General features: G+C 50.5%; 1 protein-coding gene and 1 long non-coding RNA gene across 2 annotated transcripts; both read left to right on the top strand.

The window, feature by feature from the left end:
* The first annotated feature begins 1,068 nt into the window (after positions 1-1,068).
* Positions 1,069-3,882, top strand: LOC103235497 (galectin-7). The gene is made up of 4 exons (XM_073015741.1): positions 1,069-1,204; positions 1,668-1,797; positions 2,809-3,010; positions 3,692-3,882. Exons 1-4 carry the CDS (start codon positions 1,069-1,071, stop codon positions 3,803-3,805), a joined length of 582 nt encoding a protein of 193 aa, XP_072871842.1. The 3' UTR covers positions 3,806-3,882.
* Positions 3,883-4,908: 1,026 nt separating this feature from the next.
* Positions 4,909-16,431, top strand: LOC140711861 (uncharacterized). The gene is made up of 2 exons (XR_012093175.1): positions 4,909-5,016; positions 16,309-16,431. It is a non-coding gene; the product is annotated as an uncharacterized lncRNA (long non-coding RNA).
* The last annotated feature ends 7,115 nt before the right edge of the window (positions 16,432-23,546 follow it).

Here is a 23,546-nt window from a genome sequence, read left to right on the forward strand (position 1 = left end):
CCTCAAGTAATCCACCTATCTTGGCCTCCCAAAGTGCTAGGATTATAGGCGCGAGCCACCACGCCCAGCCAGGAGTGGTTTCTGTTCAGCTCCCACACCATCCCTGCCTTTTGGAAACAGATTTCAGTCTGGCCTCCCCACCCCCATCCACACCTCCCCCAGTCTACTTCCCCAACCCTGGATTCTCTTCTAGAGTCTTGGGCCCAAGTAGGCTATATTGGGGCTGGTGGGAGAGTCCTCACTTTATTCTGTTTTGGGTCTGGGTAGTGATGGGGTGCCAGGCCACCCACTACCCTAAAACCCGCCTCATCCTGACCTGCAAAATTGGTGGGAAGATGGTAACAGTCTTGGAAGGAGGCACAAGAGAGACTTGAAGGAGAGAAGTGGGACAAGAATACATGGTAGACACAGTTACAGGCAGAGACGGACAGAGTGAGACAGCCAGCCCCAGAGGCAGAACCCACAGGAGAGGCGCGCCCAGAGGTGAGGAGAGCCAGAGGTCGGGGCAGCGGGTCCTGCGCGGCTTGTGGAAAATCACTTCCCCATCCCAGCCTCAGCCTCCTCCTCTGTACAGTGGGGGCGACCCATGCTGCCTCCTGTTGGAATGATGGGGTCCCAATCAGTGATTTCCTGCATGTCCTGGGCAGCCCAGGGACCTAGGAAATGACAAGCGTAGTCCTAGTAGATCCCCTCCTTTCACCCCTCCTGACTGAGGACTTCCCATTAACTGGGCACACTCTAGGACCCAGGGATGCAGCACTGAGCCGCCCAGGCCGCCCCTCGACCCCGTGAAGTTGCCCTGTCTGGCACTATCGCTGTGGTTGTGGCTGCTGTTGCTTTAGAGACATAGAAGCAGGGATTTCAGCGCAGACATTTCCAGTCCAGGCAGGAGGTTCTTAGCTGGAGAGAAAGGTCTAGAGTTCCCCCTGGGCTTGGCTTCTCAGGACCCAACATGTCTGTGTATAAAATAAGCATGAGAGACTCTCCTGCGTGCCAGGCAGTGGGAAGGCAGGGCTGGAGGGGCAGTGGCACGAGGAGCCTTCTCTGCTGTGAGTTTATTATTGTTAAATGGTCCCTCTTATTATCAGCTCCTCGGAGAAGGGCAGTGCACCCGGGCCCTGGTTGATGGAGGGGATCAGGGCCCCCAAGAAGGGGTACCACTCCCGCTTCGCCAGGCTTGCCCCAGGGCCAGGGTCTGTGCCAGGTGTGGGTGGTGGGTGGGAAGGGGTGGGGTGAGTCATCAGGGCCAGCCCCGCCCTGCTTTTATTTAAGGTCCCCAGCAGTCCCCAGCACCACGGCTGCCTGACCCTGTCCCAGCCATGTCCGTGAGTGCTCCAGAGGCCCAGGGTGGGGCCGAGTAGAGAGGGGGCTGGGGGCTCCTCTTTCAAAGGAGCAAGTGGGCAGTGGGTGCGCCATGGATGGGCCTGGGCTGTGGCCTCTGGGTGACCGCTCTTCCTGATTGTCCCCTCTACCTCTTTGTGGCTTCCTCTGGCTCCCTCTTTGAGGATTTTTCTGTTTTTCCTGGTCGCTCTCCCCATCTGTTTCTCTGTCTGTTTCTGGTCTCTTTCCTGCCTCTCTGCCGGCCTTTTCTCTTCCACTGATTTCTGCCAGTCTCAGTCCTGGTCGGCTCCTCTGAAGGGTGACCCACCTTCTGCCTCCCTCCTCAGTCTCACTGGCTCACAGTGGCCCCTGCACTCCACTCTTGCAGAACGCCCCCCACAAGTCCTTGCTGCCAGAGGGCATCCGCCCTGGCACGGTGCTGAGAATTCGTGGCTTGGTTCCTCCCAACGCCAGCAGGTGAGACCCCAGGCCCTAGGGGTAAAAGGTACAGGTCTCCAATTTTTGGAGAAAATTTGGGGGCTCAGCCGACCCCCAATTTTTGCAATCCAGAAATAGGGACCCTAGGCCATCTATATCCACCAGGCTACGAGTCCGAGGCCATTTCTGACCTCAAATCTGATGTATTCACTTATTTGTCCCATGCCTTTGTGGCTGGGGTCCCTAAGTTTCCCTAAGAATTTGAGGTTCCTGGGTAATCTCAGGGTTCCTAGATACAGTCCTATGACTTCCATGTCTGAGTCCCAGGGAACTCTGGGAATACTCCAAGTCCTGTAGACACCTGGACCCTGGGAGTCCTTGCCAAGCCATCCTTTGACTTCCTGGCTAAGGAACTCTGGGTCTTCTGGATTCTGGGGTACCCTGGAAATACTGGGCTTCCTGGTATTCTCTTTGTCCTGTAGAACCTGAGGGTTCCCTGGGCATCAGGAGCGCCCTGGCCATCACCCAGACCTCCTGGGCAGCTCCCAGGCTCTTTGGAAATGAGGGCACCCTGCCCTAAGCATAGTGACTTTGGTCTGGGTAGGTTTCTGCCAAGGGCCTCATGACATTTTGGCTGCCTTGGGAATCTAAGCTCCCTGGTCATTAGCCACCTCTCCTGCTGTGTGTGCCTGTCTTCAGGTCCCTGTTAATTTGGGGATGCTCTGGGAATGGGGAGTCCCAGCCCATAAACCCTTCGAAGGACTTTGGTCTGGGTGGTTTATTTTTTGGTTGTTCGTTCGTTTTTTTTTTTTTTTTGTAAGATGGGGTCTTGCTATGTTGCCCAGGCTGGTCTTTAACTTCTGGGTCCAAGTGATCCTCCCTTCTCCATCTCCCAGAGTGCTGGGATAATAGGGTGAGCCACTGCACCCAGCCAACATTTCATTTACTTATTCATTCAAAGTGAATTGTAGACATCAGTATTCCTCACCCTCAACATTTCTTGGTCTGGGTGGTTTCTGAGCCCCGACGGCCACCATCCTCCACTTCCAGGTTCCACGTAAACCTGCTGTGCGGGGAGGAGCAGGACTCGGATGCCGCCCTGCATTTCAACCCTCGGCTGGACACGTCGGAGGTGGTCTTCAACAGCAAGGAGCAAGGCTCCTGGGGCCGCGAGGAGCGCGGGCCTGGCGTTCCTTTCCATCGCGGGCAGCCCTTCGAGGTGCTCATCATCGCGTCCGACGATGGCTTCAAGGTGCGTCTCTGAGACAGGGGCGTGGACGCCAAGACCTAGGTCCCTGGAGCAGAGGGTTGGGCAAAGCCAGGCTATTGGTGGAAGGCAGGGAGGTTGGGGCGGGGTGAGGGGGGTAGGGAAGGCGAGGCCAAGGCAGAGAAGGGTGTCCTTCGACCCTCTCTCTCGCCTAAACAACTCCCACTTGGGTCCGAGAGACAGCAGGGTCAGGAGGAGGCGAGCGCCAGCCCAGTGTCCAAGGGGTGGGCGTCCTAGCGGGAAGGCGTGGCCCCGACTCGCCATTCCAGACCCTACTCCCAGTTCATTCCTTCCTGAGGTCCGGGGTTTGAAGCATGGGGAGGAATGGGTTGGAGACAGCGCCCAGGAAGTCATCCTAGAAAGGGTTGGGGGGTGGAGATGGCGGCAGATCCTCCGCCACCCAGACCTTACGCGAATTCACCTCCCTCCTCTGCGCTTTAATAGCGGGTAATGCTCTCGGAAATAAGAATATCCATTACCAAGACTAAAAAACCCGTTTTTCACTGCGCCACCCAGTAAACTCGTTTGATCCTCACGCAAGGGTTAGAATGAACAATAGGCCCATTTTCCCAGTGGGGAAACTGAGGCCCAGAGGGGATGAGTGATTTTCCCCAGGGCCACCCAGCATGGGCCTCCGGAATCCTCACCACCGACCCTCCCCTGCAGGCCGTGGTTGGGGACGCCCAGTACCACCACTTCCGCCACCGCCTGCCGCTGGCGCGCGTGCGCCTGGTGGAGGTGGGCGGGGACGTGCAGCTGGACTCCGTGAAGATCTTCTGAGCTGAAGCCCAGGCGGGCCCGGGGCCTTGGGTGGCAAATAAAGCGTTAGCCCGCAGTGCGACTGTGTCTGTGTCCCATTCACTGAGATGAGCAAACTGAGGCCCAGAGAAGTGTGAACAGTGACTCGGAGTTACACAGCGAATCCGAGCCGGGGGCGGGCTTTGAACCTGACTGTGCTTAGGACACTTTCTGCGAAGGCATGAGGGTCGCGATCTGGGAAGGAGTGGGTCTGGGGCGTGTGCTGACGCAGTATTTGTGCAAAGCAAGCCAGGCCGAAATGTGGTCGGGCGGATCTGCTGGCGTTTGGGGCGCGGAGGGGCTCACCGCAGTCCTGGTGCCCCCACTGCAGATCTAAGGGGCGCCAACATGGGTCCATCTGCAAAGGGGGTGAATGAGTCCCACCTTTCTGGTCATTCGTGGGCCCCAATCCTACGCGTGGAAAGCGTGTTATAATGTCCCTGGGTCCCGTATCCCCCTGCAGCTCATCTGTCTCACCCTCTTTTCTCCTGGCCTCCCGCCCGCAGAGACGTCCTGGGTGGGGCTGGGAAGCCCGACCTGCGTCTTAAGGCTCCCGCTGTTCCCCAGTCGGGACAAGTACCCGCCTGCGCACCCTCGGGGCAGACGCGATGGCAGCGGCCCCGGCTCTGCGGAGCAGCGGGGAGGTCTCGAAGGGCAGCGCGGGGTTTCCGTGGCGCAGCGAGCCCCATTCTCGCGCGCCCTCCACTCTCCCCTACGGTCCCTATCCTGGCCCTAGCCCTGGTTACTGTGACAGACGGGGAAGCAGATGCCAAGTGCAGCCCTGGGCCCAGTTTGGCTTTCAGGGTTCAGGGCGTCGCTGGGGCTCCCCTTAATGGCGAGGAGGGGGAGAGGCCGGGCGCACTGTGCGTCCCGAGCCCGCACCCTCGGCGAAGCACCCTGCAGCGGCCGCGGGTCTCAGGTGCGGACAGTGAAGCCAGCCCAGGGCTGCAATCAGAAGATGCACGTGGGTGCTCGGGGCCGGCTGTTCCGGAACCTTCATCTGGAGCCACGCCTTGATGAGCGCGCCGGGACTTGGGCCTCGTTCCCCGCCTTTGAGCCTCCGACTCCTTGGCGGCCGCCGCCGGCATTGCAGCCTGGACGGAGGCGGACGCAGGAAGCTGGTGTGGTTCCTGGCCTGGCCTGAATCTGATTCTGGAGTCGGGTGGGGACGCCAGGTTCGCTGCAGGGCCCAGGTGCGTTCAGGACCCGGGGTTTTCTGCCCCTGCGACCCTCGGGCTGGGCGGTCCCTTCCAGCGTCCGGCCCTGGAATGGGTGGGCGGCGGTCAGGAGGGAGCCCTGCTCAGGTGAGGAGGCCTGGGAGAGGCCGGATTCTCGTAGTTCTCCGGGGCTCCTGCATGAATGAGTTTGCTCTTATTTCATTTGGCTGTGACGAGTGGTTTCAAAATACTATTTTTTTTTTTTTTTTGTAAAGATAACATATGCGTGTGGTACATATTTCAAAACATACAGTGAAATGAACGTATTATTGGCACAAGTGGTGAATGTGGTTGGGTCTTCGGATGAGATGGTAGCGATCCAGCCGTGTTAATGTACCGATTTTCACCGTGCCTGACAGTGTACATGTGGGAACCTGTCCCTGTTTGTGGAAAACATAGTTAGATATTTGGAGGTGCAGCATGTTTGCGACTTATTCTCAAATGGTTTGCCGAAAATGGAGATTTGGAGCTGGGCGCGATGCCTCGGGCCTGTAATCCCAGCACTTTGGAAGGCTGATGTCAGAGCATCGCTTGAGGCCAGGTGTATGAGACCAGCCTTGATAATATAGCAACAGCCCGATCACTACAGAAAATTTAAATATATAACAAACGGAGATTTATACTTTTTTTTTGTATGTTTGTCATTTATAAATAAACGCGTATATATGTATATGCACATATATGTACACATACATCTATCCTCTTTACTGGCAGAATACTGCTGTTTCCCTGGTCTTCATTTCATGTATATCTTTCAGAAAATCCCCTGTGGACCTCTGCACATATGCACGGGTAGTTTCTTCCCCTCCTTGCATAAATGGTAGCACCCTCCACCCGCTGTACCGTGTTCATGGCTTAGGAACGTGAGTCCCAGCAACATTCCCTGAGTTCCTTCTGTGTGGAGCCACTGCGCTAACCATTCCCTCAATCCCCCATACAACCTTCTGAAGGAGATCCTCTATGCATGGTTTCCCAATGAGGAATTTGATGGCAACGAAGGTTGAGTGACTTGGTTCAAGGTCGCAGGCACATCAGGTAGATGGTGGACCCAAGTGAATGTGATTCCTCTCTTCAGGGTCTTAGCCTCTGGAAATTACATTTGGTTTGCTTTCCTTTATTACTTTATACTTATGTGTGTGTGTGTGTTTGTGTGTGTGTATCTTTCTCTCTCTCTCTTTTTTTTTTTTTTTTTTTTTTTTTTGAGGTGGAGCCTTGCTCTGTCGCCCAGGCTGGAGTGCAGTGACGCTATCTCCGCTCACTGCAAGCTCCGCCTCCCGGGTTCACACCATTCTCCTGCCTCAGCCTCCCCAGTAGCTGGGAATATAGGCACCCACCACCGCACCTGGCTAATTTTTTGTATTTTTAGTAGAGATGGGGTTTCACTGTGTTAGCCAGGATGGTCTCCATCTCTTGACCCCGTGATCCGCCCGCCTTGGCCTCCCAAAGTGCTGGGATTACAGATGTAAGCCACTACACTGGCCTTTTTTTTTTTTTTGAGAGAGTCTCACTGTATCACCCAGGCTAGAATGCAGGGGCACGATCTTGGCTCACTGCAACCTCTACTTTCCGGGTTCAAGCGATTCTCCTGTCTCATCCTCCTGAGTAGTTGGGATTACATTTGTGTGTACCACGCTTGGCTAATTTTTGTATTTTTAGTAGAAACAGGGTTTCACCATGTTGGTCAGGCTGGTCTTGAACTGCTGACCTCAGGTGATCCACCCACCTCAGCCTCCCAAAGTGCAGGGATTACAGTTGTGAGCCACTGCAGCCAGTCACTTTTTATATATTTTTCAAAGACAATATCTTGCTCTATCACATCCAGGCTGGAGTGCAGTGGCATGATCCCAGCTCACTGAAGCCTCGACTTCCAAGGCTCAAGCAATCCTCCTGACTCAGCCTCCAAAGGAGGTGGGACTGCAGGCATGCACCACCATTCCTGGCTAATTTTTTAAATTTTTTTGTAGGGACAGGGTCACTCAGATTCCTCACTGGGAAGTTTCCAAATTGGGAACTCAAGGAAGGGTTGACACAGTGGCTGCACACAGTAGGAACTCCTAGACTTGAGCAGTCCTCCTGCCTCAGCCTCCCAAAGTGCTAGGAACAAAGACGTGAGCCACCTCACCTAGCCTTGGTGTTTTTGTTTGTTTGTTTGTTTGTTTGTTTCTGTTGTTTTTTTGAGACAGAGTCTCGCTCTGTTGCCCAGGCTGGAGTTCAGTGGCACAGTCTCGGCTCACTGCAAGCTCCGCCTCCTGGATTCACGCCATTCTCCTGCCTCAGCCTCCCAAGTAGCTGTGACTACAGGCGCCCGCCAACCTTGGTGTTTTTAATATCAACTTCATTAATATGTCATTAACACACAGTAAAATAATTCTTGTAAACTGTACAGTTTTAAAAGGGTGGCTCACGCCTGTAATCCCAGCCCTTTGGAAGGCCGTGGCAAGTAGATCACCTGAGGTCAGGAGTTCGAGACCAGCCTGGCCAACATGGTGAAACCCTGTGTCTACTAAAAATACAAAAATTAGCTGGGCGTGGTGGTGCACACCTGTAATCCCAGCTACTACAGGACTGAGGCAGGAGGATCGCTTGAACCTGGGAGGCAGAGGTTGCAGTGACCCGAGATGGTGCCACTGCACTCCAGCCTGGGCAACAGAGCGAGACTCCATCTCAAAAAAAAAACACAAAAATTTTTAAAAAGTGTACATTTCTGTGAATTTAGACAAAGACATCCATTGTGTGGCCACCATGATCAAGGTACAGTCTAATTGTGAGATTTCCTCACCCTTGCCAGCCACACCCCTGGCGCCTGGGTGGTGACCACTCATCCGCTCTCAAGCTTCTTAAATTACTTTTTCCCTGCTCTAAAACTTGGTGGAGGCTGGGCGCGGTGGCCCTCGCCTGTAATTCCAGTACTTTGGGAGGCTGAGGTGCGTGGATCACCTGAGGTCAGGAGTTCAAGACCAGCCTGGCCAACATGGTGAAACCTGTCTCTACTGAAAATACAGAAATTATCTGGGCATGGTGGTGCATGCCTCTAGTCCCAGCTACTTGGGAGGCTGAGGCAGGAGACTCGCTTGAACCTGGGAGGCAGAGGTTGCCGGGAGTCGAGATCATGGCACTGCACTCCAGCCTGGGGGACAGAGCAAGACTCTGTCTCTAAATAAATAAATAAATAAGTAGATAAATTTGGGTAGAAAAGTATAGTACTCTTTTTGTAAAAGTCTGGCTATGTCTGCTTAGCATACATAATGTTTTAGGTTCATTCATGTGTTTTCTTCATGTAGTTCATTTCTTTGGGTTGTAATCCACTGTGTGAACCTGAGTTTGCTGATCTGTTCATGTGTTGATGGACACGTGAGTTGTTTCCAGTGTGGTTGATTATGAATAAAGATTGTATGAAAAGTCTTTGATGTTTTGGCCGGGCGTGGTGGCTCAAGCCTGTAATCCCAGCACTTTGGGAGGCTGAGACGGGCGGATCACGAGGTTAGGAGATCGAGACCATCCTGGCTAACACGGTGAAACCCCGTCTCCACTAAAAAATACAAAAAACTAGCTGGGCGAGGTGGCGGGCGCCTGTAGTCCCAGCTACTCGGGAGGCTGAGGCAGGAGAATGGCGTGAACCCGGGAGGCAGAGCTTGCAGTGAGCTGAGATCCGGCCACTGCACTCCAGCCTGGGTGACAGAGCAAGACTCCGTCTCAAAAAAAAAAAAAAAAACCAGACAAGTCTTTGATGTTTTTATTTCTTTTGGGTCAATACCCAGGAGTATACCTGTGTCATATAAGTGTATGTTTAAGTTTATTTATTATTATTATTTGAGCCAGGGTCGGTCTCTGTCACTGAGGCTGGAGTGCAGTGGCACCACCATAGCTCACTGCAGCCTCCAACTTGGCTCAAGCAATCCTCCTGCCTCAGCCTCTAGAGTAGCTGGGACTATGGGTGTGTGCCACTATGCCTAGCTAAGTTTAATTTAATTAACTAATTATTTTTTATTTATTTATTTTTTTGAGACAGAGTCTTGCTCTGTCACCAGGCTGGAGTACAGTGGCACGATCTCGGGTCACTGCAACCTCTGACTCCCTGGTTCAAGCGATTCTCCTGCCTCACCCTCCCGAGTAGCTGGAATTACAGGCGTGCGCCACCACGCCCGGCTAATTTTTGTATTTTTAGTAGAGATGGGGTTTCACCATGTTGGCCAGGATGGTCTCGATCTCCTGACCTAGTGATCCACCTGCCTCCGCCTCCCAAAGTGCTGGGATTATAGGTGTGAGCCACCGCGCCCAGCCTATGCCCGGCTAATTTTTGTGTTTTTAGTAGAGGCAGGGTTTCACCATATTGGCCAGGCTGGTCTTGAATTTCTGACCTCAGGTTATCCACCTGCCTCAGCCTCCCAAAGTGCTGGGATTACAGGCATGAGCTACCATGCCCAGCCTAATTTTTAAATTTTTTTTTTAGGGGCAGGGTCTCACTGTATTCTCCAGTCTGGTCTCAAACTCCTGGGCTCAAGCAGTCCTACCTCAGCCTCTCAAGATGGTGTGATTACAGGCACGAGTCACTTTGCCCCGCCCAATATGCTTACCTTTATAAGAAACTTCAGGCCGGGTGCGGTGGCTCACGCCTGTAATCCCAGCACTTTGGGAGGCCGAGACAGGCGGATCACAAGGTCAGGAGATTGAGACCATCCTGGCTAACACGGTGAAACCCCGTCTCTACTAAAAATACAAAAAAATTAGCCGGGCCTAGTGGCGGGCGCCTGTAGTCCCAGCTACTCGGGAGGCTGAGGCAGGAGAATGGCGTGAACCCGGGAGGCGGAGCTTGCAGTGAGCCGAGATCGGGCCACCACACTCCAGCCTGGGTGACTGAGCAAGACTGCGTCTCAAAAAAAAAAAAAGAAAAAAGTCTAACTGGGATGACGTTCATTTTATCAGTTATTTTTTCTGTTATGTGTGCTTTTGTGACCTACTTAAATCTTTGCTTAAGAAAGCTTCATGGCCGGGCGCGGTGGCTCAAGCCTGTAATCCCAGCACTTTGGGAGGCCGAGACGGGCGGATCACGAGGTCAGGAGATCGAGACCATCCTGGCTAATACGGTGAAACCCCGTCTCTACTAAAAAAAATACAAAAAACTAGCCGGGCGAGGTGGCGGGCGCCTGTAGTCCCAGCTACTCCGGAGGCTGAGGCAGGAGAATGGCGTAAACCCGGGAGGCGGAGCTTGCAGTGAGCTGAGATCCGGCCACTGCACTCCAGCCCGGGCTACAGAGCAAGACTCCGTCTCAAAAAAAAAAAAAAAAAAAAAAAAAAAAAAAAGAAAGCTTCATGAGAAACATTTATCACAAAGATTTCTTTTTATGTTTTATTGTGGAAAGTTTATCGTTTTCGCATTTAAGTTTAGTTTTTTAACTTTATTTATTTATTTGTTTTGAAATGGAATTTCACTCTTGTCACCCAGGCTGGAGTGCAATGGCGCGATCTCGGCTCACTGCAACCTCCACCTCCCGGGTTCAAGCGATTCTCCTGCCTCAGCCCCCTGAGTAGCTGGGATTACAGGCGTCCGCCACCACGCCCGGCTAGTTTTTGTATTTTTAGTAGAGACAGGGTTTCACCGCGTTGGCCAGACTGTTCTTGAACTCCTGACCTCAGGTGATCCGCCCACCTCGGCCTCCCAAAATGCTGGGATTACAGGAGTGAGTCACGGCACCCGGCCTAACTTTAGTTAATTTTTGTCTCATTAGTTAATACATTGTTTCTAGTTAATTTTTAGTTATTTTTAGTTAATTTTTGTGTGTGGTACAAGTTAAGGATCAAAGTTCTTTTCTCACTCTATAGATGTCCAGTTATTTCACCCCATTTGTTGAAGTGACTCTCTTTTCTCCTCATTGATTTATATTGGCAGTTTTGTTAAAAATTAATTGACCATTTTTGTTGTTTTAAATCTGGAGTTAATCATTCTTCTGATTCCTTATTTTATGTATCTATCCTTATCTTGATAGCATATTCCTGATTACTGTAGCTTTATAGTGGGTCTTTCTCTCTCTCTCTCTTTTTTTTTTTTTTTTTTTAAGACGGAGTCTCTCTCTGTCACCCAGGCTGGAGTGCAATGGCACGATCACGGCTCATGGCAACCTCTGCCTCCTGAGTTCAAGCAATTCTCCTGCCTCAGCCTCCCGAGTAGCTGGGATTACAGGTGCCCACCACCACGCCCTGCTACTTTTTGTATTTTTAGCAGAGATGGGGTTTCACCATGTTGGTCAGGCTGGTCTTGAACTCCTGACCTCAGGTAATCTGCCCACCTCAGCCTCCCAAAGTGCTGGCATTATAGGCAAGAGCCACTGCGTCTGGCCTCTTTCTTCTTTTTTTGAGACAGGTTCTCACTCTGTTTCCCAAGCTGGAGTGCAGTGGTGCAATCACAGCTCACTGCAGTCTCAGCCCCCTGGGCTCACCCTCCTAAGTAGCTGGGACTTCAGACACATGCCACCACGCCCAGCTAATGTCGGTACTTTTTGGAGAGACACGGTCTCACCACGTTGCCCAGGCTGGTCTGGAATTCCTGGGCTCAAGCCATCCACCCACCTTGGCCTCCCAAAGTGAATAGTGAGTCTTAAAGTCACATTATATGCCTTGCAACTTTGTTCTCCTTTCTCAAAATTGTTTTGTTTATTCTATGTCATTTTCATTTTTCTATACGTTTCAGTGGATAATTGTACAAAAATTTTATCTGTGTTTCTATTTTGTTTTTAAGTCAGTTTTGGTAATTTGTGTCTCTCTAGGGATTTGTTCATTTCATCTAAATTGCCTAATTAGTTGACCTAAATCTGTTCATAATATTCCCCTACAATTTTTTAAAATTTGTGTACCATGTTAATGTTTTTCCCTCCTTCATTCTTGATTTTGGTAATTGACAGCTTCTGTCTTTTTTATTTTTCTTACTCTTTTGTTGAACTTTTCAATGAGCTAACTGATTTCATCAAAAACCAGTGTACTAGTTTTGTTGATCTTTTTTTTTTTTTTTGAGACAGTGTCGCTCTGTCCCCCAGGCCCCCAGGCTGGAGTGCAGTGGCGTGATCTTGGCTCACTGCAAGCTCCGCCTCCCGGTTTCAAGCGATTCTCCTACCTCAGCCTCCCGAGTAGCTGGAATTACAGGCACCCGTCACCACACCCAGCTAATTTTTATATTTTTAGCAGAGACAGAGTTTCACTGTGTTTGCCAGGGTGGTCCCAATCTCGTGACCTCGGGATCCGCCCATCTCGGCCTCTCGAAGTGCTGGGATTACAGGCGTAAGCCACCGTGCCCGGCCCTTTTTTTTTTTTTTTTTTTTTTTTTTTTTTTTTTTTGAGACAGAGTCTCACTCTGTCACTAAAGGCTGGAGTGCAGTGGCACGATCTGGGCTCACAGCAACCTCCACCTCTGGGTTCAAGAGATTCTCCTGCCTCAGCCTCCTGAGTAGCTGGGATTACAGGTATGCGCCACCATGCCCAGCTAATTTTTATATTTTTAATAGAGATGGGGTTTCACCATGTTGGCCAGACTGGTCTCGAACTCTTGACCTCAGGTGATCCACTCGCCTCGGCCTCCCAAAGTGCTGGGATTACAGGTGTGAGCCCCTGCACCCAGCCCAATTTTGTTGATCTTTTCTTTTCTTTTTTTGAGACAAGAGTCTCACTCTGTCACCCAGGCTGGAGTGCAGTGGCTCGATCTTGACTCACTGCAACCTCCCCTCCCAGGTTCAAGTGACTCTCCTGCCTCAGCCTCCCGAGTAGCTGGGACTACAGGCAGGTGCCACCACACCTGGCTAATTTTTGTATTTTCAGTAGAGATGGTGTTTTGCCACGTTGGCCGAGCTGGTCTCAAACTCCAGACCTCAGGTGATCCACCTGCCTCAGCCTCCTAATATGCTGGGATTACAGGCGTGAGCCACCGTGCCCAGCCCAATCCTCTCTCTCTCTCTCTCTTTTTTTTTTTTTTTTTTTTTTTTTGAGATGGAGTCTTGCTCTGTTGCCCAGGCTGGAGTGCAGTAGCATGATCTCGGCTCACTGCAACCTCCGCCTCCCGGGTTCAAGTGATTCTCCTGCCTCAGCCTCCCGAGTAGCTGGGAATACAGGTGCCTGCCACCATGCCTGGCTAATTTGTATTTTTAGTAGAGATGGGGTTTCACCATATTGGCCAGGCTGGTCTTGAACTCCTGACCTTGTGATCTGCCCGTCTCAGCCTCCCAAAGTGTTGGGACTACAGGCATGAGCCACTGCACCCGGCCTCTCCCTATCTCTTAAAAACAAAACAACAACAACAACAACAAAAATAACGAGACTGAGGCAAAGCAAAGTTTTAAATATTTAATAACAGTAATTATTATTATTATTATTTCGAGAGAGGGTCTCGCTTCGTTGCCCAGGCTGGAGTGCAGTGGTGCAGTCTCGGCTCACTGCAACCCCCGCTTCCCGTTCTCAAGCCATCCTCCCACCTCAGCCTCCCGAGTAGCTGGAACTACAGTCACACACCACCATGCCCACCTAATTTTTGTATTTTTTCTAGAGACAGAGTTTCACCACATTGCCCAGGCTGATCTCAAACTCCTGCACTCTAGGGGTCTGCCTGGGTCAGCCTCCCAAAGTGCTGGCATTACAGGTGTGAGCCACCATGCCCAGTCAAGGGGAAGTTTTTAAAGGCAAAATGAGGAGGATTACATACATTGTTTTGAATCAATTATCCTTGGCTACAAGACTTGATAACAAAGGTGGCATCAGTTCAAGGTTGGACAGGCAGTTACTGAACAAAAGTACTTTCTGTGTAACATTGCCGCGGACTTTGTGCGAGGTTGTGGTTTTTGGAGAGTCTTTCGCAGTCATTCCTATCAGGCATTTGTGCATGAGCACCCTCCTTTCATGACCTTCCCCGGTTCCTTTATTTATTTATTTATTTATTTGGAGACAGAGTTTCACTCTTGTTGTCCAGGCTGGAGTGCAATGGTGCGATCTCTGCAACCTCCGCCTCCTGGGTTCAAGTAATTCTCCTGCCTCAGCCTCTTGAGTATCTGGGATTATACGCGCTCACCATCAGTCCCGGCTAATTTTGTGTGTTTTTAGTAGAGACAGGGTTTCACCATGTTGGCCAGGCTGGTCTCCACCTCGGCCTCCCAAAGTGCTGGGATTACAGGCGTGAGCCACCACACCTGGCCCAGTCTCTGGTTTTCTATATGGTCATCCATACGGTCTTAAGTTCTAAGAAATGCATGGCTAAGCAATTTCGTCAGGGTGTGGGCATCGTAGAGTGACTTTCGCAAACCTAGGTGGTATAGCCCACCCCAGCCCTAGGCTGTATGAAGTAGCCTATAGCTCATAAGCTACAAGCATGCACAGCATTTAACTGTACTGAACACGGTGGGCAACTGTAACACAATGGTAAGTATTCATGTATATAAACATATCTGAACATTAAAAAGGTACATTAAAACTAAGGTATAAAAGATGACAAATGGGCCAGGCACCCCAGTTCATGCCTGTAATCCTAGCCCTTTGGGAGGCTGAGGTGGGTGGATCACTTGAGGTCAGAAGTTCGAAACCAGCCTGGCCAAATGGTGAAACCGTGTCTCTGCTAAAAATACAAAGAAGTTTGGGCCAGGCACGGTGACTCACACATGGTGGCTCACAGGCATGATGGCGCCACCATACCTGGCTAATTTTTGTATTTTTAATAGAGATGGGGTTTCCATGTTGGCCAGGCTTGTTTTAAACTGACCTCAGGTGATCCCCCTCACCTCAGCCTCCCAAGGTGCTGGGATTACAGGCGTGAGCCACTGCGCCTGGCATTTTTTATGTTTTTTTTTTTTTGGGGGGGGGCGGTGTTAATCCCAGCACCTTGGGAGGCCGATGAGGACGGATCACGAGGTCAGGAGTTCGAGACCATCCTGGCTAGCATGGTGAAACCCCGTCTCTACTAAAAACACAAAATTTAGCCAGGCATGGTGTCGTGTGCCTGTAATCCCAGCTACTTGGGAGGCTGAGGCAGGAGAATTGCTTGGACCCAGGAGGTGGGGGTTGCAGTGAGCCAAGATCATGCCACTGCACTCCAGCCTGGACAATAGATAGAGACTCTCTGAAAACAAAACAAAAACAAAGAAGTTAGCCAGGTGTAGTGGTGGATGCCTGTAATCCCAGCTACTTGGGAGGCTGAGGCAGGAGGATTGCTTGAACCCGGGAGGTGGAGGTTGCCGTGAGCGGAGATCATGCCACTGTAGTCCAGCCTGGGTGACAGAGTGAGACTCCATCTCAGAAAAATAAATAAATAAATAAAATATGACAAGTTGTACACCTATATGGGACACTTACCATGAATGGAGCTTGCAGGACTGCAAGTTGCTCCAGGTGTCAATGAGTGAGTGGTGAGTGAATGTGAAGGCTAGGACAGTACTGTATACTACCGTAGACTTTATAAGCACTGTACTCTTAGGCTACCCTAAATTAAAAAAAAAAAAAGTAATTGTGCTATAACATTATGATGACTACAGCATCACTAGGTGATAGGAGTTGTTCGGCTTCATTGTAATTTTTTTTTTTTTTTGAGATGGAGTCTCGCTCTGTCGCCCAGGCTGGAGTGCAGTGGCCGGATCTCAGCTCACTGCAAGCTCCACCTCCCGGGTTTACGCCATTCTCCTGCCTCAGCCTCCCGAGTAGCTGGGACTACAGGCGCACGCCACCACGCCCGGCTAGTTTTTTGGTTTTTTTTTAGTAGAGACGGGGTTTCACCGTGTTAGCCAGGATGGTCTCGATCTCCTGACCTTGTGATCTGCCCGTCTCGGCCTCCCAAAGTGCTGGGATTACAGGCTTGAGCCACCGCGCCCGGCCAGCTTCATTGTAATTTTATGGAGCATTTCGCATGTGTGGTCCATCACTGACTGAAACGTCGTTACACAGCACCTGACTGTGTATGTTACATAGTCAGGGATACAGGCCAGGTGTGGTGGCTCACGCCTGGAATCCCAGCATTTTGGGAGGCCGAGGTGGGATGACCGCTAGAGGCCAGGAGTTTGAGACCAGCCTGGGCAACATAGTGAGACCTTGTCTCTACAAAAAACAAAAACAAAATTGAAAATTATCCAGATGTGGTGGTGCATACCTGTAGTCCCAGCTATTAGGGAAGGTGAGGCAGGGGGATTGCTTGAGACTGGGAGTCTGAGGTTACAATGGGTTATGATCATGCCACTGCACTCCAACCTGAGGGACAGAGCAAGAGCATGTCTCTAAAAAATACAGTGCTATATAACTTTTTTTTTTTTTTAGATGGAATCTTACTCTGCTACTCAGGCTGGAATGCAGTGGCACAATCTCGGCTCACTGCAACCTCCACTTCCTGGGTTCAAGTGATTCTCCTGCCTCAGCCTTCCAAGAAGCTGGAATTACAGGTACCTGCCACCATGCTGGGCTAATTTTTGTATTTTTAGTAGAGATGGGTTTCCATGTTGGCCAGGCTGGTCTTGAACTGACCTCAGGTGATCCCCCCGACCCCAGCCTCCCAAGGTGGTGGGATTACAGGTGTGAGCCACTGCGCGTAGCGTTTTTGTTTGTTTTGTTTTGAGACAGAGTCTCGCTCTGGAGCTCAATAGCATGATCTCGGCTCACTGCAACCTTCACCTTTCAGGTTCAAGCCATTCTCCTGTCTCAGTCTCCTGAGTAGCTGGGACTAAAGACACGTACCATCACACCCAGCTAATTTTTTGGTATTTTATTTATTTATTTATTTATTTATTTATTTTTTGAGATGGAGTCTTGCTCTGTCGCCCAGGTTGGAGTGCAGTGGCGTGATCTCGGCTCACTGCAACCTCCACCACCTGGGTTCAAGCCATTCTCCTGCCTCAGCCTCCTGAGTACCTAGGACTACAGGCACCTGCCATCATGCCTGGTTAAGTTTTGTATTTTTGTAGAGATGGGGTTTCACCATGTTGACCATGCTGGTCTCAAATTCCTGACCTCAAGTGATCCTCCCGCCTCAGCCTCCCAAAGTGCTGGGTTACAGGTGTGAGCCACCATGCCTAGCTTTATAACCTTTATTTTAAACAATTATATATGTGTGTGTGTGTGTGTGTGTGTGTTTACAATTTTATTTGTCTGTTTATTTCTTTTAAGACAGTCTTGTTCTGTCACACAGGCCAGAGTGCAGTGGCACAATCACAGCTCACTGTAGCTCCGACTTCCCAGGTTCCAGCAATCCTCCCACCTCAGCCTCCTGAACAGCTGGGACTGGACTATAGGTGTGCACCACCATGCCTGGCTAATTTTGGGGGTTTCACCGTGTTGCCCAGGCTGGTCTTGAATTCCTGAGCTCAAGCAATCCACCTACCTTGGCCTGTCAAATTGCTGGGATTACAGGTTTGAGCCACCATACCAGGCCTTATATGTTTTTTTTTTTTTGAAACGGACTCTCGCTCTGTTGCCTGGGCTGGAGTGCAGTGGCACAACCTCAGCTCACTGCAAGCTCCGCCTCCAGGGTTCACGCCATTCTCCTGCCTCAGCCTCCCGAGTAGCTGGGGCTACAGGTGCCCGCCACCTCGCCCGGCTAGTTTTTTGTATTTTTTAGTAGAGACGGGGTTTCACCGTGTTAGCCAGGATGGTCTCGATCTCCTGACCTCGTGATTCGCCCGCCTCGGCCTCCCAAAGGGCTGTGATTACAAGCGTGAGCCACCGCGCCCAGCCCCCAAGCCTTATATTTTAAAAGAAATTAAAAGAAGAAAAGAGGCCAGGCGCGGTGGCTCAAGCCTATAATCCCAGCACTTTGGGAGGCCGAGACGGGGCGGATCACGAGGTCAGGAGATCGAGACCATCCTGGCTAACCCAGTGAAACCCCGTCTCTACTAAAAAATACAAAAAACTAGCCGGGCGAGGTGGCGGGCGCCTGTAGCCCCAGCTATTCGAGAGGCTGAGGCAGGAGAATGGCGTGAACCCCGGAGGCGGAGCTTGCAGTGAGCTGAGTTCCAGCCATTGCACTCCAGCCTGGGCAACAGAGCCTTCGTCTCAAAAAAAAAAAAAAAAGAAGAAGAAAAAAATGCATTTCTGGGGCTCTTCATTTCTTCCTGTGGATTTAGGTTTCTGTCTGCTGCCATTTTCAGTGTGAGGGGTTTCCTTGAGTATTCCCTGCGTTTAGGTATATGCTAGCCAGGAATTCTTTCTTTTTGTTTATCTGGGAATGATTTTCTTTTGCCTTTTGTTTTGAAGTATAGTTTTGTTGAATATAGAATTATCGGTTGACAGTTTTATTTTTCTTTCAGTGTTTTGAGTAAATCATTCATCTGCCTTCTGGCCTCCACTGTTCCTAGGAGAATCTAGCCATTAGTTCTATTGTTCCCTGGTACATAATGAGCTGTTTTTCACTTGCTCCTTTAAAATTTTCCATTTTCCTGGCACGGTGGCTTATGCCTGTAATCCTGATACTTTAGGAGGCAGAGGTGGATGGATCACCTGAGTTCAGGAGTTCGAGACAAGCCTGGCCAACATGGTGAAACCCCGTTTGTACTAAATATACAAAAATCAGCCAGGCAAACCTGGCACAGTGGCTCACGCCTGTAATCCCAGCAGTTTGGGAGGCCGAGGCGGGTGGATCATGAGGTCAGGAGATCAAGACCATCCTGGCTAACAGTGAAACCCTGTCTCTACTAAAAATACAAAAAATTAGCCAGGCAAGGTGGCGGCCTGTAGTCCTAGCTACTCAGGATGTTGAGGCAGGAGAATGTCGTGAACCTGGGAGGCGGAGCTTGCAGTGAGCCAAAATCGCACCACTGCACTCCAGCCTGGGCCACAGAGCGAGACTCCATCTCAAAAAAAAAAGAAAAAAAAATTAGCCGGGCGTGGTGGTGTGTGCCTGTGTGCCCACTCAGGGGGCTGAGGTGGGAGGGTCTCTTGAGTCCAGGAGTTGGAGGCTGCAGTGAGCCGTGATCATGCCACTGCACTCCAGCCTGGGTGACAGAGTGAGACCTTGTCTCAAAAAAAAAAAAAAAAAAAAAAAAAAAAAAAAAAAAAAAAAATTTTGCCCTTTTTGAATTGTTTTCAGCAGTTTGACTGTGATGAATCTAGGTATGGCTCTCTTTGTATTTATATTTCTTGGAGTTTGTTGAGCTTCTTGAATCCATAAATTAACGTTTACAACAAGTTTGATAAGTTTCCAGCTATTAATGCTTCAAAAATTTTTCTACTCCTTCCTCTCCTTTCCCCGGAGTCCTATTATACATATGTTTGTTTGCTTGATGTTATTCAGCTGGTCTCAGAGGCTCTTTTCTTTTTTCTTTTTTTTTTTTTTTGAGACAGAGTCTCGCTCTGTTGCCCAGGCTGGAGTGCAGTGGCGCGATCTCAGCTCACTGCTACCTCTGCCTCCCAAGTTCAAGCACTTCTACGTCAGCCTCCCGAGTAGCTGGGACTACAGGTGTGCGCCACCACGCCTGGCTAATTTTTGTATTTTTAGTAGAAATGGGGTTTCATCATGTTAGCCAGGCTGGTCTTGAACTCCTGACCTCAGGTGATCTGCCCACTTCGGCCTCCCAAAGAGCTGGGATTACAGGTGTGAGCCACCATGCTCGGCCTTTTATTTTTTAAATTGAGTCTTTGCAAATGTTTGATATATGCTTGAAAATCATGAGTGTATATAGATGTAATGAGTGTGCATATATATTAAATTCACCTTATTATATTATTCAAAATATCAAATTTTAAAACACTTGATATTTGAAGAATAATGGCAGTTTTAAATTACCCGTGACCACTACTGTGTTTCTGTGTATTTTTCCTTTTGTTTCTAATAGTGTAATAAATGATCACTTTTTTTTTTTTTGAGATGGAGTCTCACTCTGTCACCCAGGCTGGAGGGCAGTGGCTCACTGCAACCTCTGCCTCCCAGGTTCAAGTGATTCTCCTGCCTCAGCCTCCTTAGTAGCAGGGATTACACACACACCACCATGCCTGGCTCATTGTTTTTGTATTTTTAGTGGAGCTAGGTTTCACCATGTTGGCCAGGCTAGTTTTGAACTCCTGACCTCAAGTAATCCATCTGCCTGGGCCTCCCAAACTGCTTTGATTACAGGCATGAGCCATTGCTCCCCGTCTTTTATTTATTTATTTTGAGACAGAATCTTGTCCTGTCACCCAGGCTGGAGTGCAGAGGCACAATCTGGGCTCACTGCAGCCTCCACCTCCCGGATTCAAGTGATTCTTGAGCCTCAGCCTCCCAAGTAGCTGAGATTACAGGCATGCACCACTATGCCTGGCTAATTTTTGTATTTTTAATAGAGACAGGTTTTCACCATGTTGGTCAGGCTGGTCTCGAACTGCTGACCTGAAGTGATCCACCTGCCTCAGCCTCCCAGAGTGCTGGGATTGCAGGCATGAGCCACTGCACCCGTCCAGTCACTTTTCATTCTGGATCATATACTTTATCAATAGAAAATAACTCATTTTGTCCAAATTAATGCTATATGCTTTAAATCCAGTTTTCTCTAGTATCAAATTTGCCCTGATTTTTGTGTATCTGCTTTTGACTGATACCTATTTCTCATCCTTTTATTTTAAGATTTTGTGTTGTTATCTCTGGAAAGTGTTTTGAAAACTAAACAGAGTTGAATTTTGTCTGACTTACCCAAGTACGTTTCACACCTTTGCATAATGTTGTTATAACCGATAGGCTTGGTTTTATTTAGGTCATTGTGTGATACTTTCTGCTTTTATTTTCTATGATTCGCTGCATTTTCCTTTGCTTTTTGACCACTGCCAAATAGATCACATTTTCTTTTCTTTTCATTTTAAGCTACTTCAGTGGTTTGAAAGTTGTACATCCGGCCAGGTGCAGTGGCTCAGGCCTATAATCCCAGCACTTTGGGAGGCCGAGATGGGAAGATTGCTTGAGCTCATGGATTCAAGACCAGTCTTGGCAACAGAGTGAGACTCCATTTCACCAAAAAATCTAAAAGTTAGCCAGGTATGGTGGCACAAGCCTGTGGTCCCAGCTGCTCAGGAAGCTGAGGCAGGAGGATTGCTTGAGCCCGGGAGGTCAAGGCTGCAGTGAGCCAAGATCGTGCCACCGCACTGCAGCCTGGGCAACAGAGTCAGACCCTGTCTCAGAAACAAAACAAAACAATACAAAAAAAGAAACAGCAAGACAGGGCATGGTGGCTCACACCTATAATCCCAGCACTTTGGGAGGCTGAGGCAGGTGGATCACCTGAGGTCAGGAGTTTGAGACCAGCCTGACCAACATGGTGAAACCCTATCACTACTAAAAATACAAAAATTAGCCAGCTGTGGGGGTGTGTGCCTGTAATCCCAGCTACTCAGGAGGCTGAGGTAGGAGAGTCACTTGAACCTGGGAGGCAGAGGTTGTAGTGAGCCAAGATCTCGCCACTGCACTCCAGCCTGGGTGAGAAAGGGAGGCTGTCCCAAAAAATCAACCAACCAACAAGCAAACGAAAGAAACAGCAGCCCAGCTCCAAGGAGACACGTGACCGTGGCCTCCCAAAGTGCCGGGATTACAGGCGTGAGCCACCGCGCCCAGCCAAAGTGCTGGGATTACAGGCGTGAGCCACCGCGCCCAGCCAAAGTGCCGGGATTACAGGCGTGAGCCACCGCGCCCAGCCAGAAAGCCTGTTTTGTAACCCACTTTTGGTGGCCATGTATGTGGGTGGCTTGGACAATATCTGTGGGTCCACTTGGAGGGAAGGAGGCCAGAAGGCCTGAGGGACATCTGAGTGGCATGGAGGTGACAAGGCTCTGGGAAGGCAGCAGACACTCTTGAACGCCAGGGCATGGTCAGCATCTCGTGCAGTGAGCAGTGACTCTGTCAGGCACTTCTCTGAACACATCCCACGTATGAACTCATTCGCTTCCCACAGCAACCCTCCGAGGTAGGCCTGATCATCATCCGCATTGCAGAGACAAACTGAGCACAGAGAAGTTAAGTGATGTGCCCAAAGACACACAGGTATAGGTGGCAGAACTGGCATTGGAACCCAGGTGCTCTGGCTCCTAATCCTGGCAGACTGTAAGCACTCCCATATGACTCCCATGGGGCTGGGGAGGGCTTGGCAATCCTACATGAAGAAAACAATTTTTTTTTTTTTTTTGAGATGGAGTCTCACTCTCTTGCCCAGGCTGGAGTGCAGTAGTACGATCTCAGCTCACTGCAACCTCCACCTCCCAGGTTCAAGCAATTCTCCTGCCTCATCCTCCTGAGTAGCTGGGATTACAGGTGTGTACCACCATGCCCAGCTAATTTTTTTTTTTTTCGAGATGGAGTTTTGCTCTGTTGCCTAGGCTGGAGTGCAGTGGTGCAGTCTTGGCTCACTGCAACCTCCACCTCCCGGATTCAAGCGATTCTCCTACCTCAGCCTCCTGAGTAGCTGGGACTACAGGTGTGTGCCACCACGCCCGGCTAATTTTTTTGTATTTTTTAGTAGAGATGGGGTTTCACCGTGTTGGCCAGGCTGGTCTGGAACTCCTGACCTGCCTGCCTCCACCTCCCAAAGTGCTGGGATTAGAGGCATAGTAAACCACTGCGGCCAGCCTAGTTTTTGTATTTTTAATAGAGATGGTGTTTCACCATGTTGGCCAGGCTGGTCTTGAACTCCTGGCCTCAAGTGATCTGCCCACCTCAGCCTCCCAAAGTGCTGGGATTATGGGCATAAGCCACTGCGCCTGGCCCTGTTTTGGGAGGTTTTTTGAGATGGAGTCTTACCCTGTTGCCCAGGTTGGAGTGCAGTGGCACAATCTCGGCTCACTGCAACCTCTGCCTCCCAGATTCAAGCAGTTCTCCTGCCTCAGCCTCCTGAGTAGCTGGGATTACAGGTGCCCACGACCATGCCCGGCTAATTTTTGTATTTTAGGAGAGACGGAGTTTCACTATATTGGCCTGGCTGGTCTCAAACTCCTGACCTCAGGTGATCCGCCCACCTTGGCCTCCCAAAGTGCCGGGATTACAGGCGTGAGCCACCGCGCCCAGTCAGAAAGCCTGTTTTGTAACCCACTTTTGGTGGCCATGTACGTGGATGGCTTGGACAATATCTGTGGGTCCACTTGGAGGGAAGGAGGGCCAGAAGGCTTGAGGGACATCTGAGCGGCATGGAGGTGACAAGGCTCTGGGAGGGCAGCAGACACCCTCAAGGAGGGTGGAAGGTCTGCTGGGACCAGCACTGCTGAGGCTCTGGCATCTCCAAACCTGTTTCTTCCATTTCCTCCAATGGCTCCAGAGTCCTCTGGGGGAAATACTACTCCAGCCAGACCCTGAGTGGTGTGGGCCAGGGCAGGGCACCATGGTCACCGGATGGCTCCCAGCACAGGAGAGGTGCAGAGCCCTCCAGGGTCAGCCTCCCTGGGCAAGCAGACTGAGTCTACCTTGTCAGGGAGGGAGGAGGCGCATCCTGAGGGCTGAGGGGGCATGAGCGGAGCGGAGCTCAGGGTCCCTTGGTGGATGATGGAGGAGCCACATGTGGGTTACAGGGACAGAGAGGAAGAGACAGGGAAGCAGACACAAGACACACTGACAGGTT

This window comes from Chlorocebus sabaeus, chromosome 6 (assembly GCF_047675955.1).
Source record: "Chlorocebus sabaeus isolate Y175 chromosome 6, mChlSab1.0.hap1, whole genome shotgun sequence".
Classification (NCBI taxonomy): Eukaryota; Metazoa; Chordata; class Mammalia; order Primates; family Cercopithecidae; genus Chlorocebus; species Chlorocebus sabaeus.

What these genes read in the sequence shown, in the direction of transcription:
- LOC103235497 (XM_073015741.1), top strand. Translation starts at nt 1,069, where the DNA reads ATGGTCCCTCTTATTATCAGCTCCTCGGAGAAGGGCAGTGCACCCGGG. An exon ending in AGGGCCAGGGTCTGTGCCAG is followed by an intron (nt 1,205 to 1,667) that starts GTGTGGGTGGTG and finishes CTCCCTCCTCAG; the next exon opens with TCTCACTGGCTCACAGTGGC. An exon ending in CGTCCGACGATGGCTTCAAG is followed by an intron (nt 3,011 to 3,691) that starts GTGCGTCTCTGA and finishes CCTCCCCTGCAG; the next exon opens with GCCGTGGTTGGGGACGCCCA.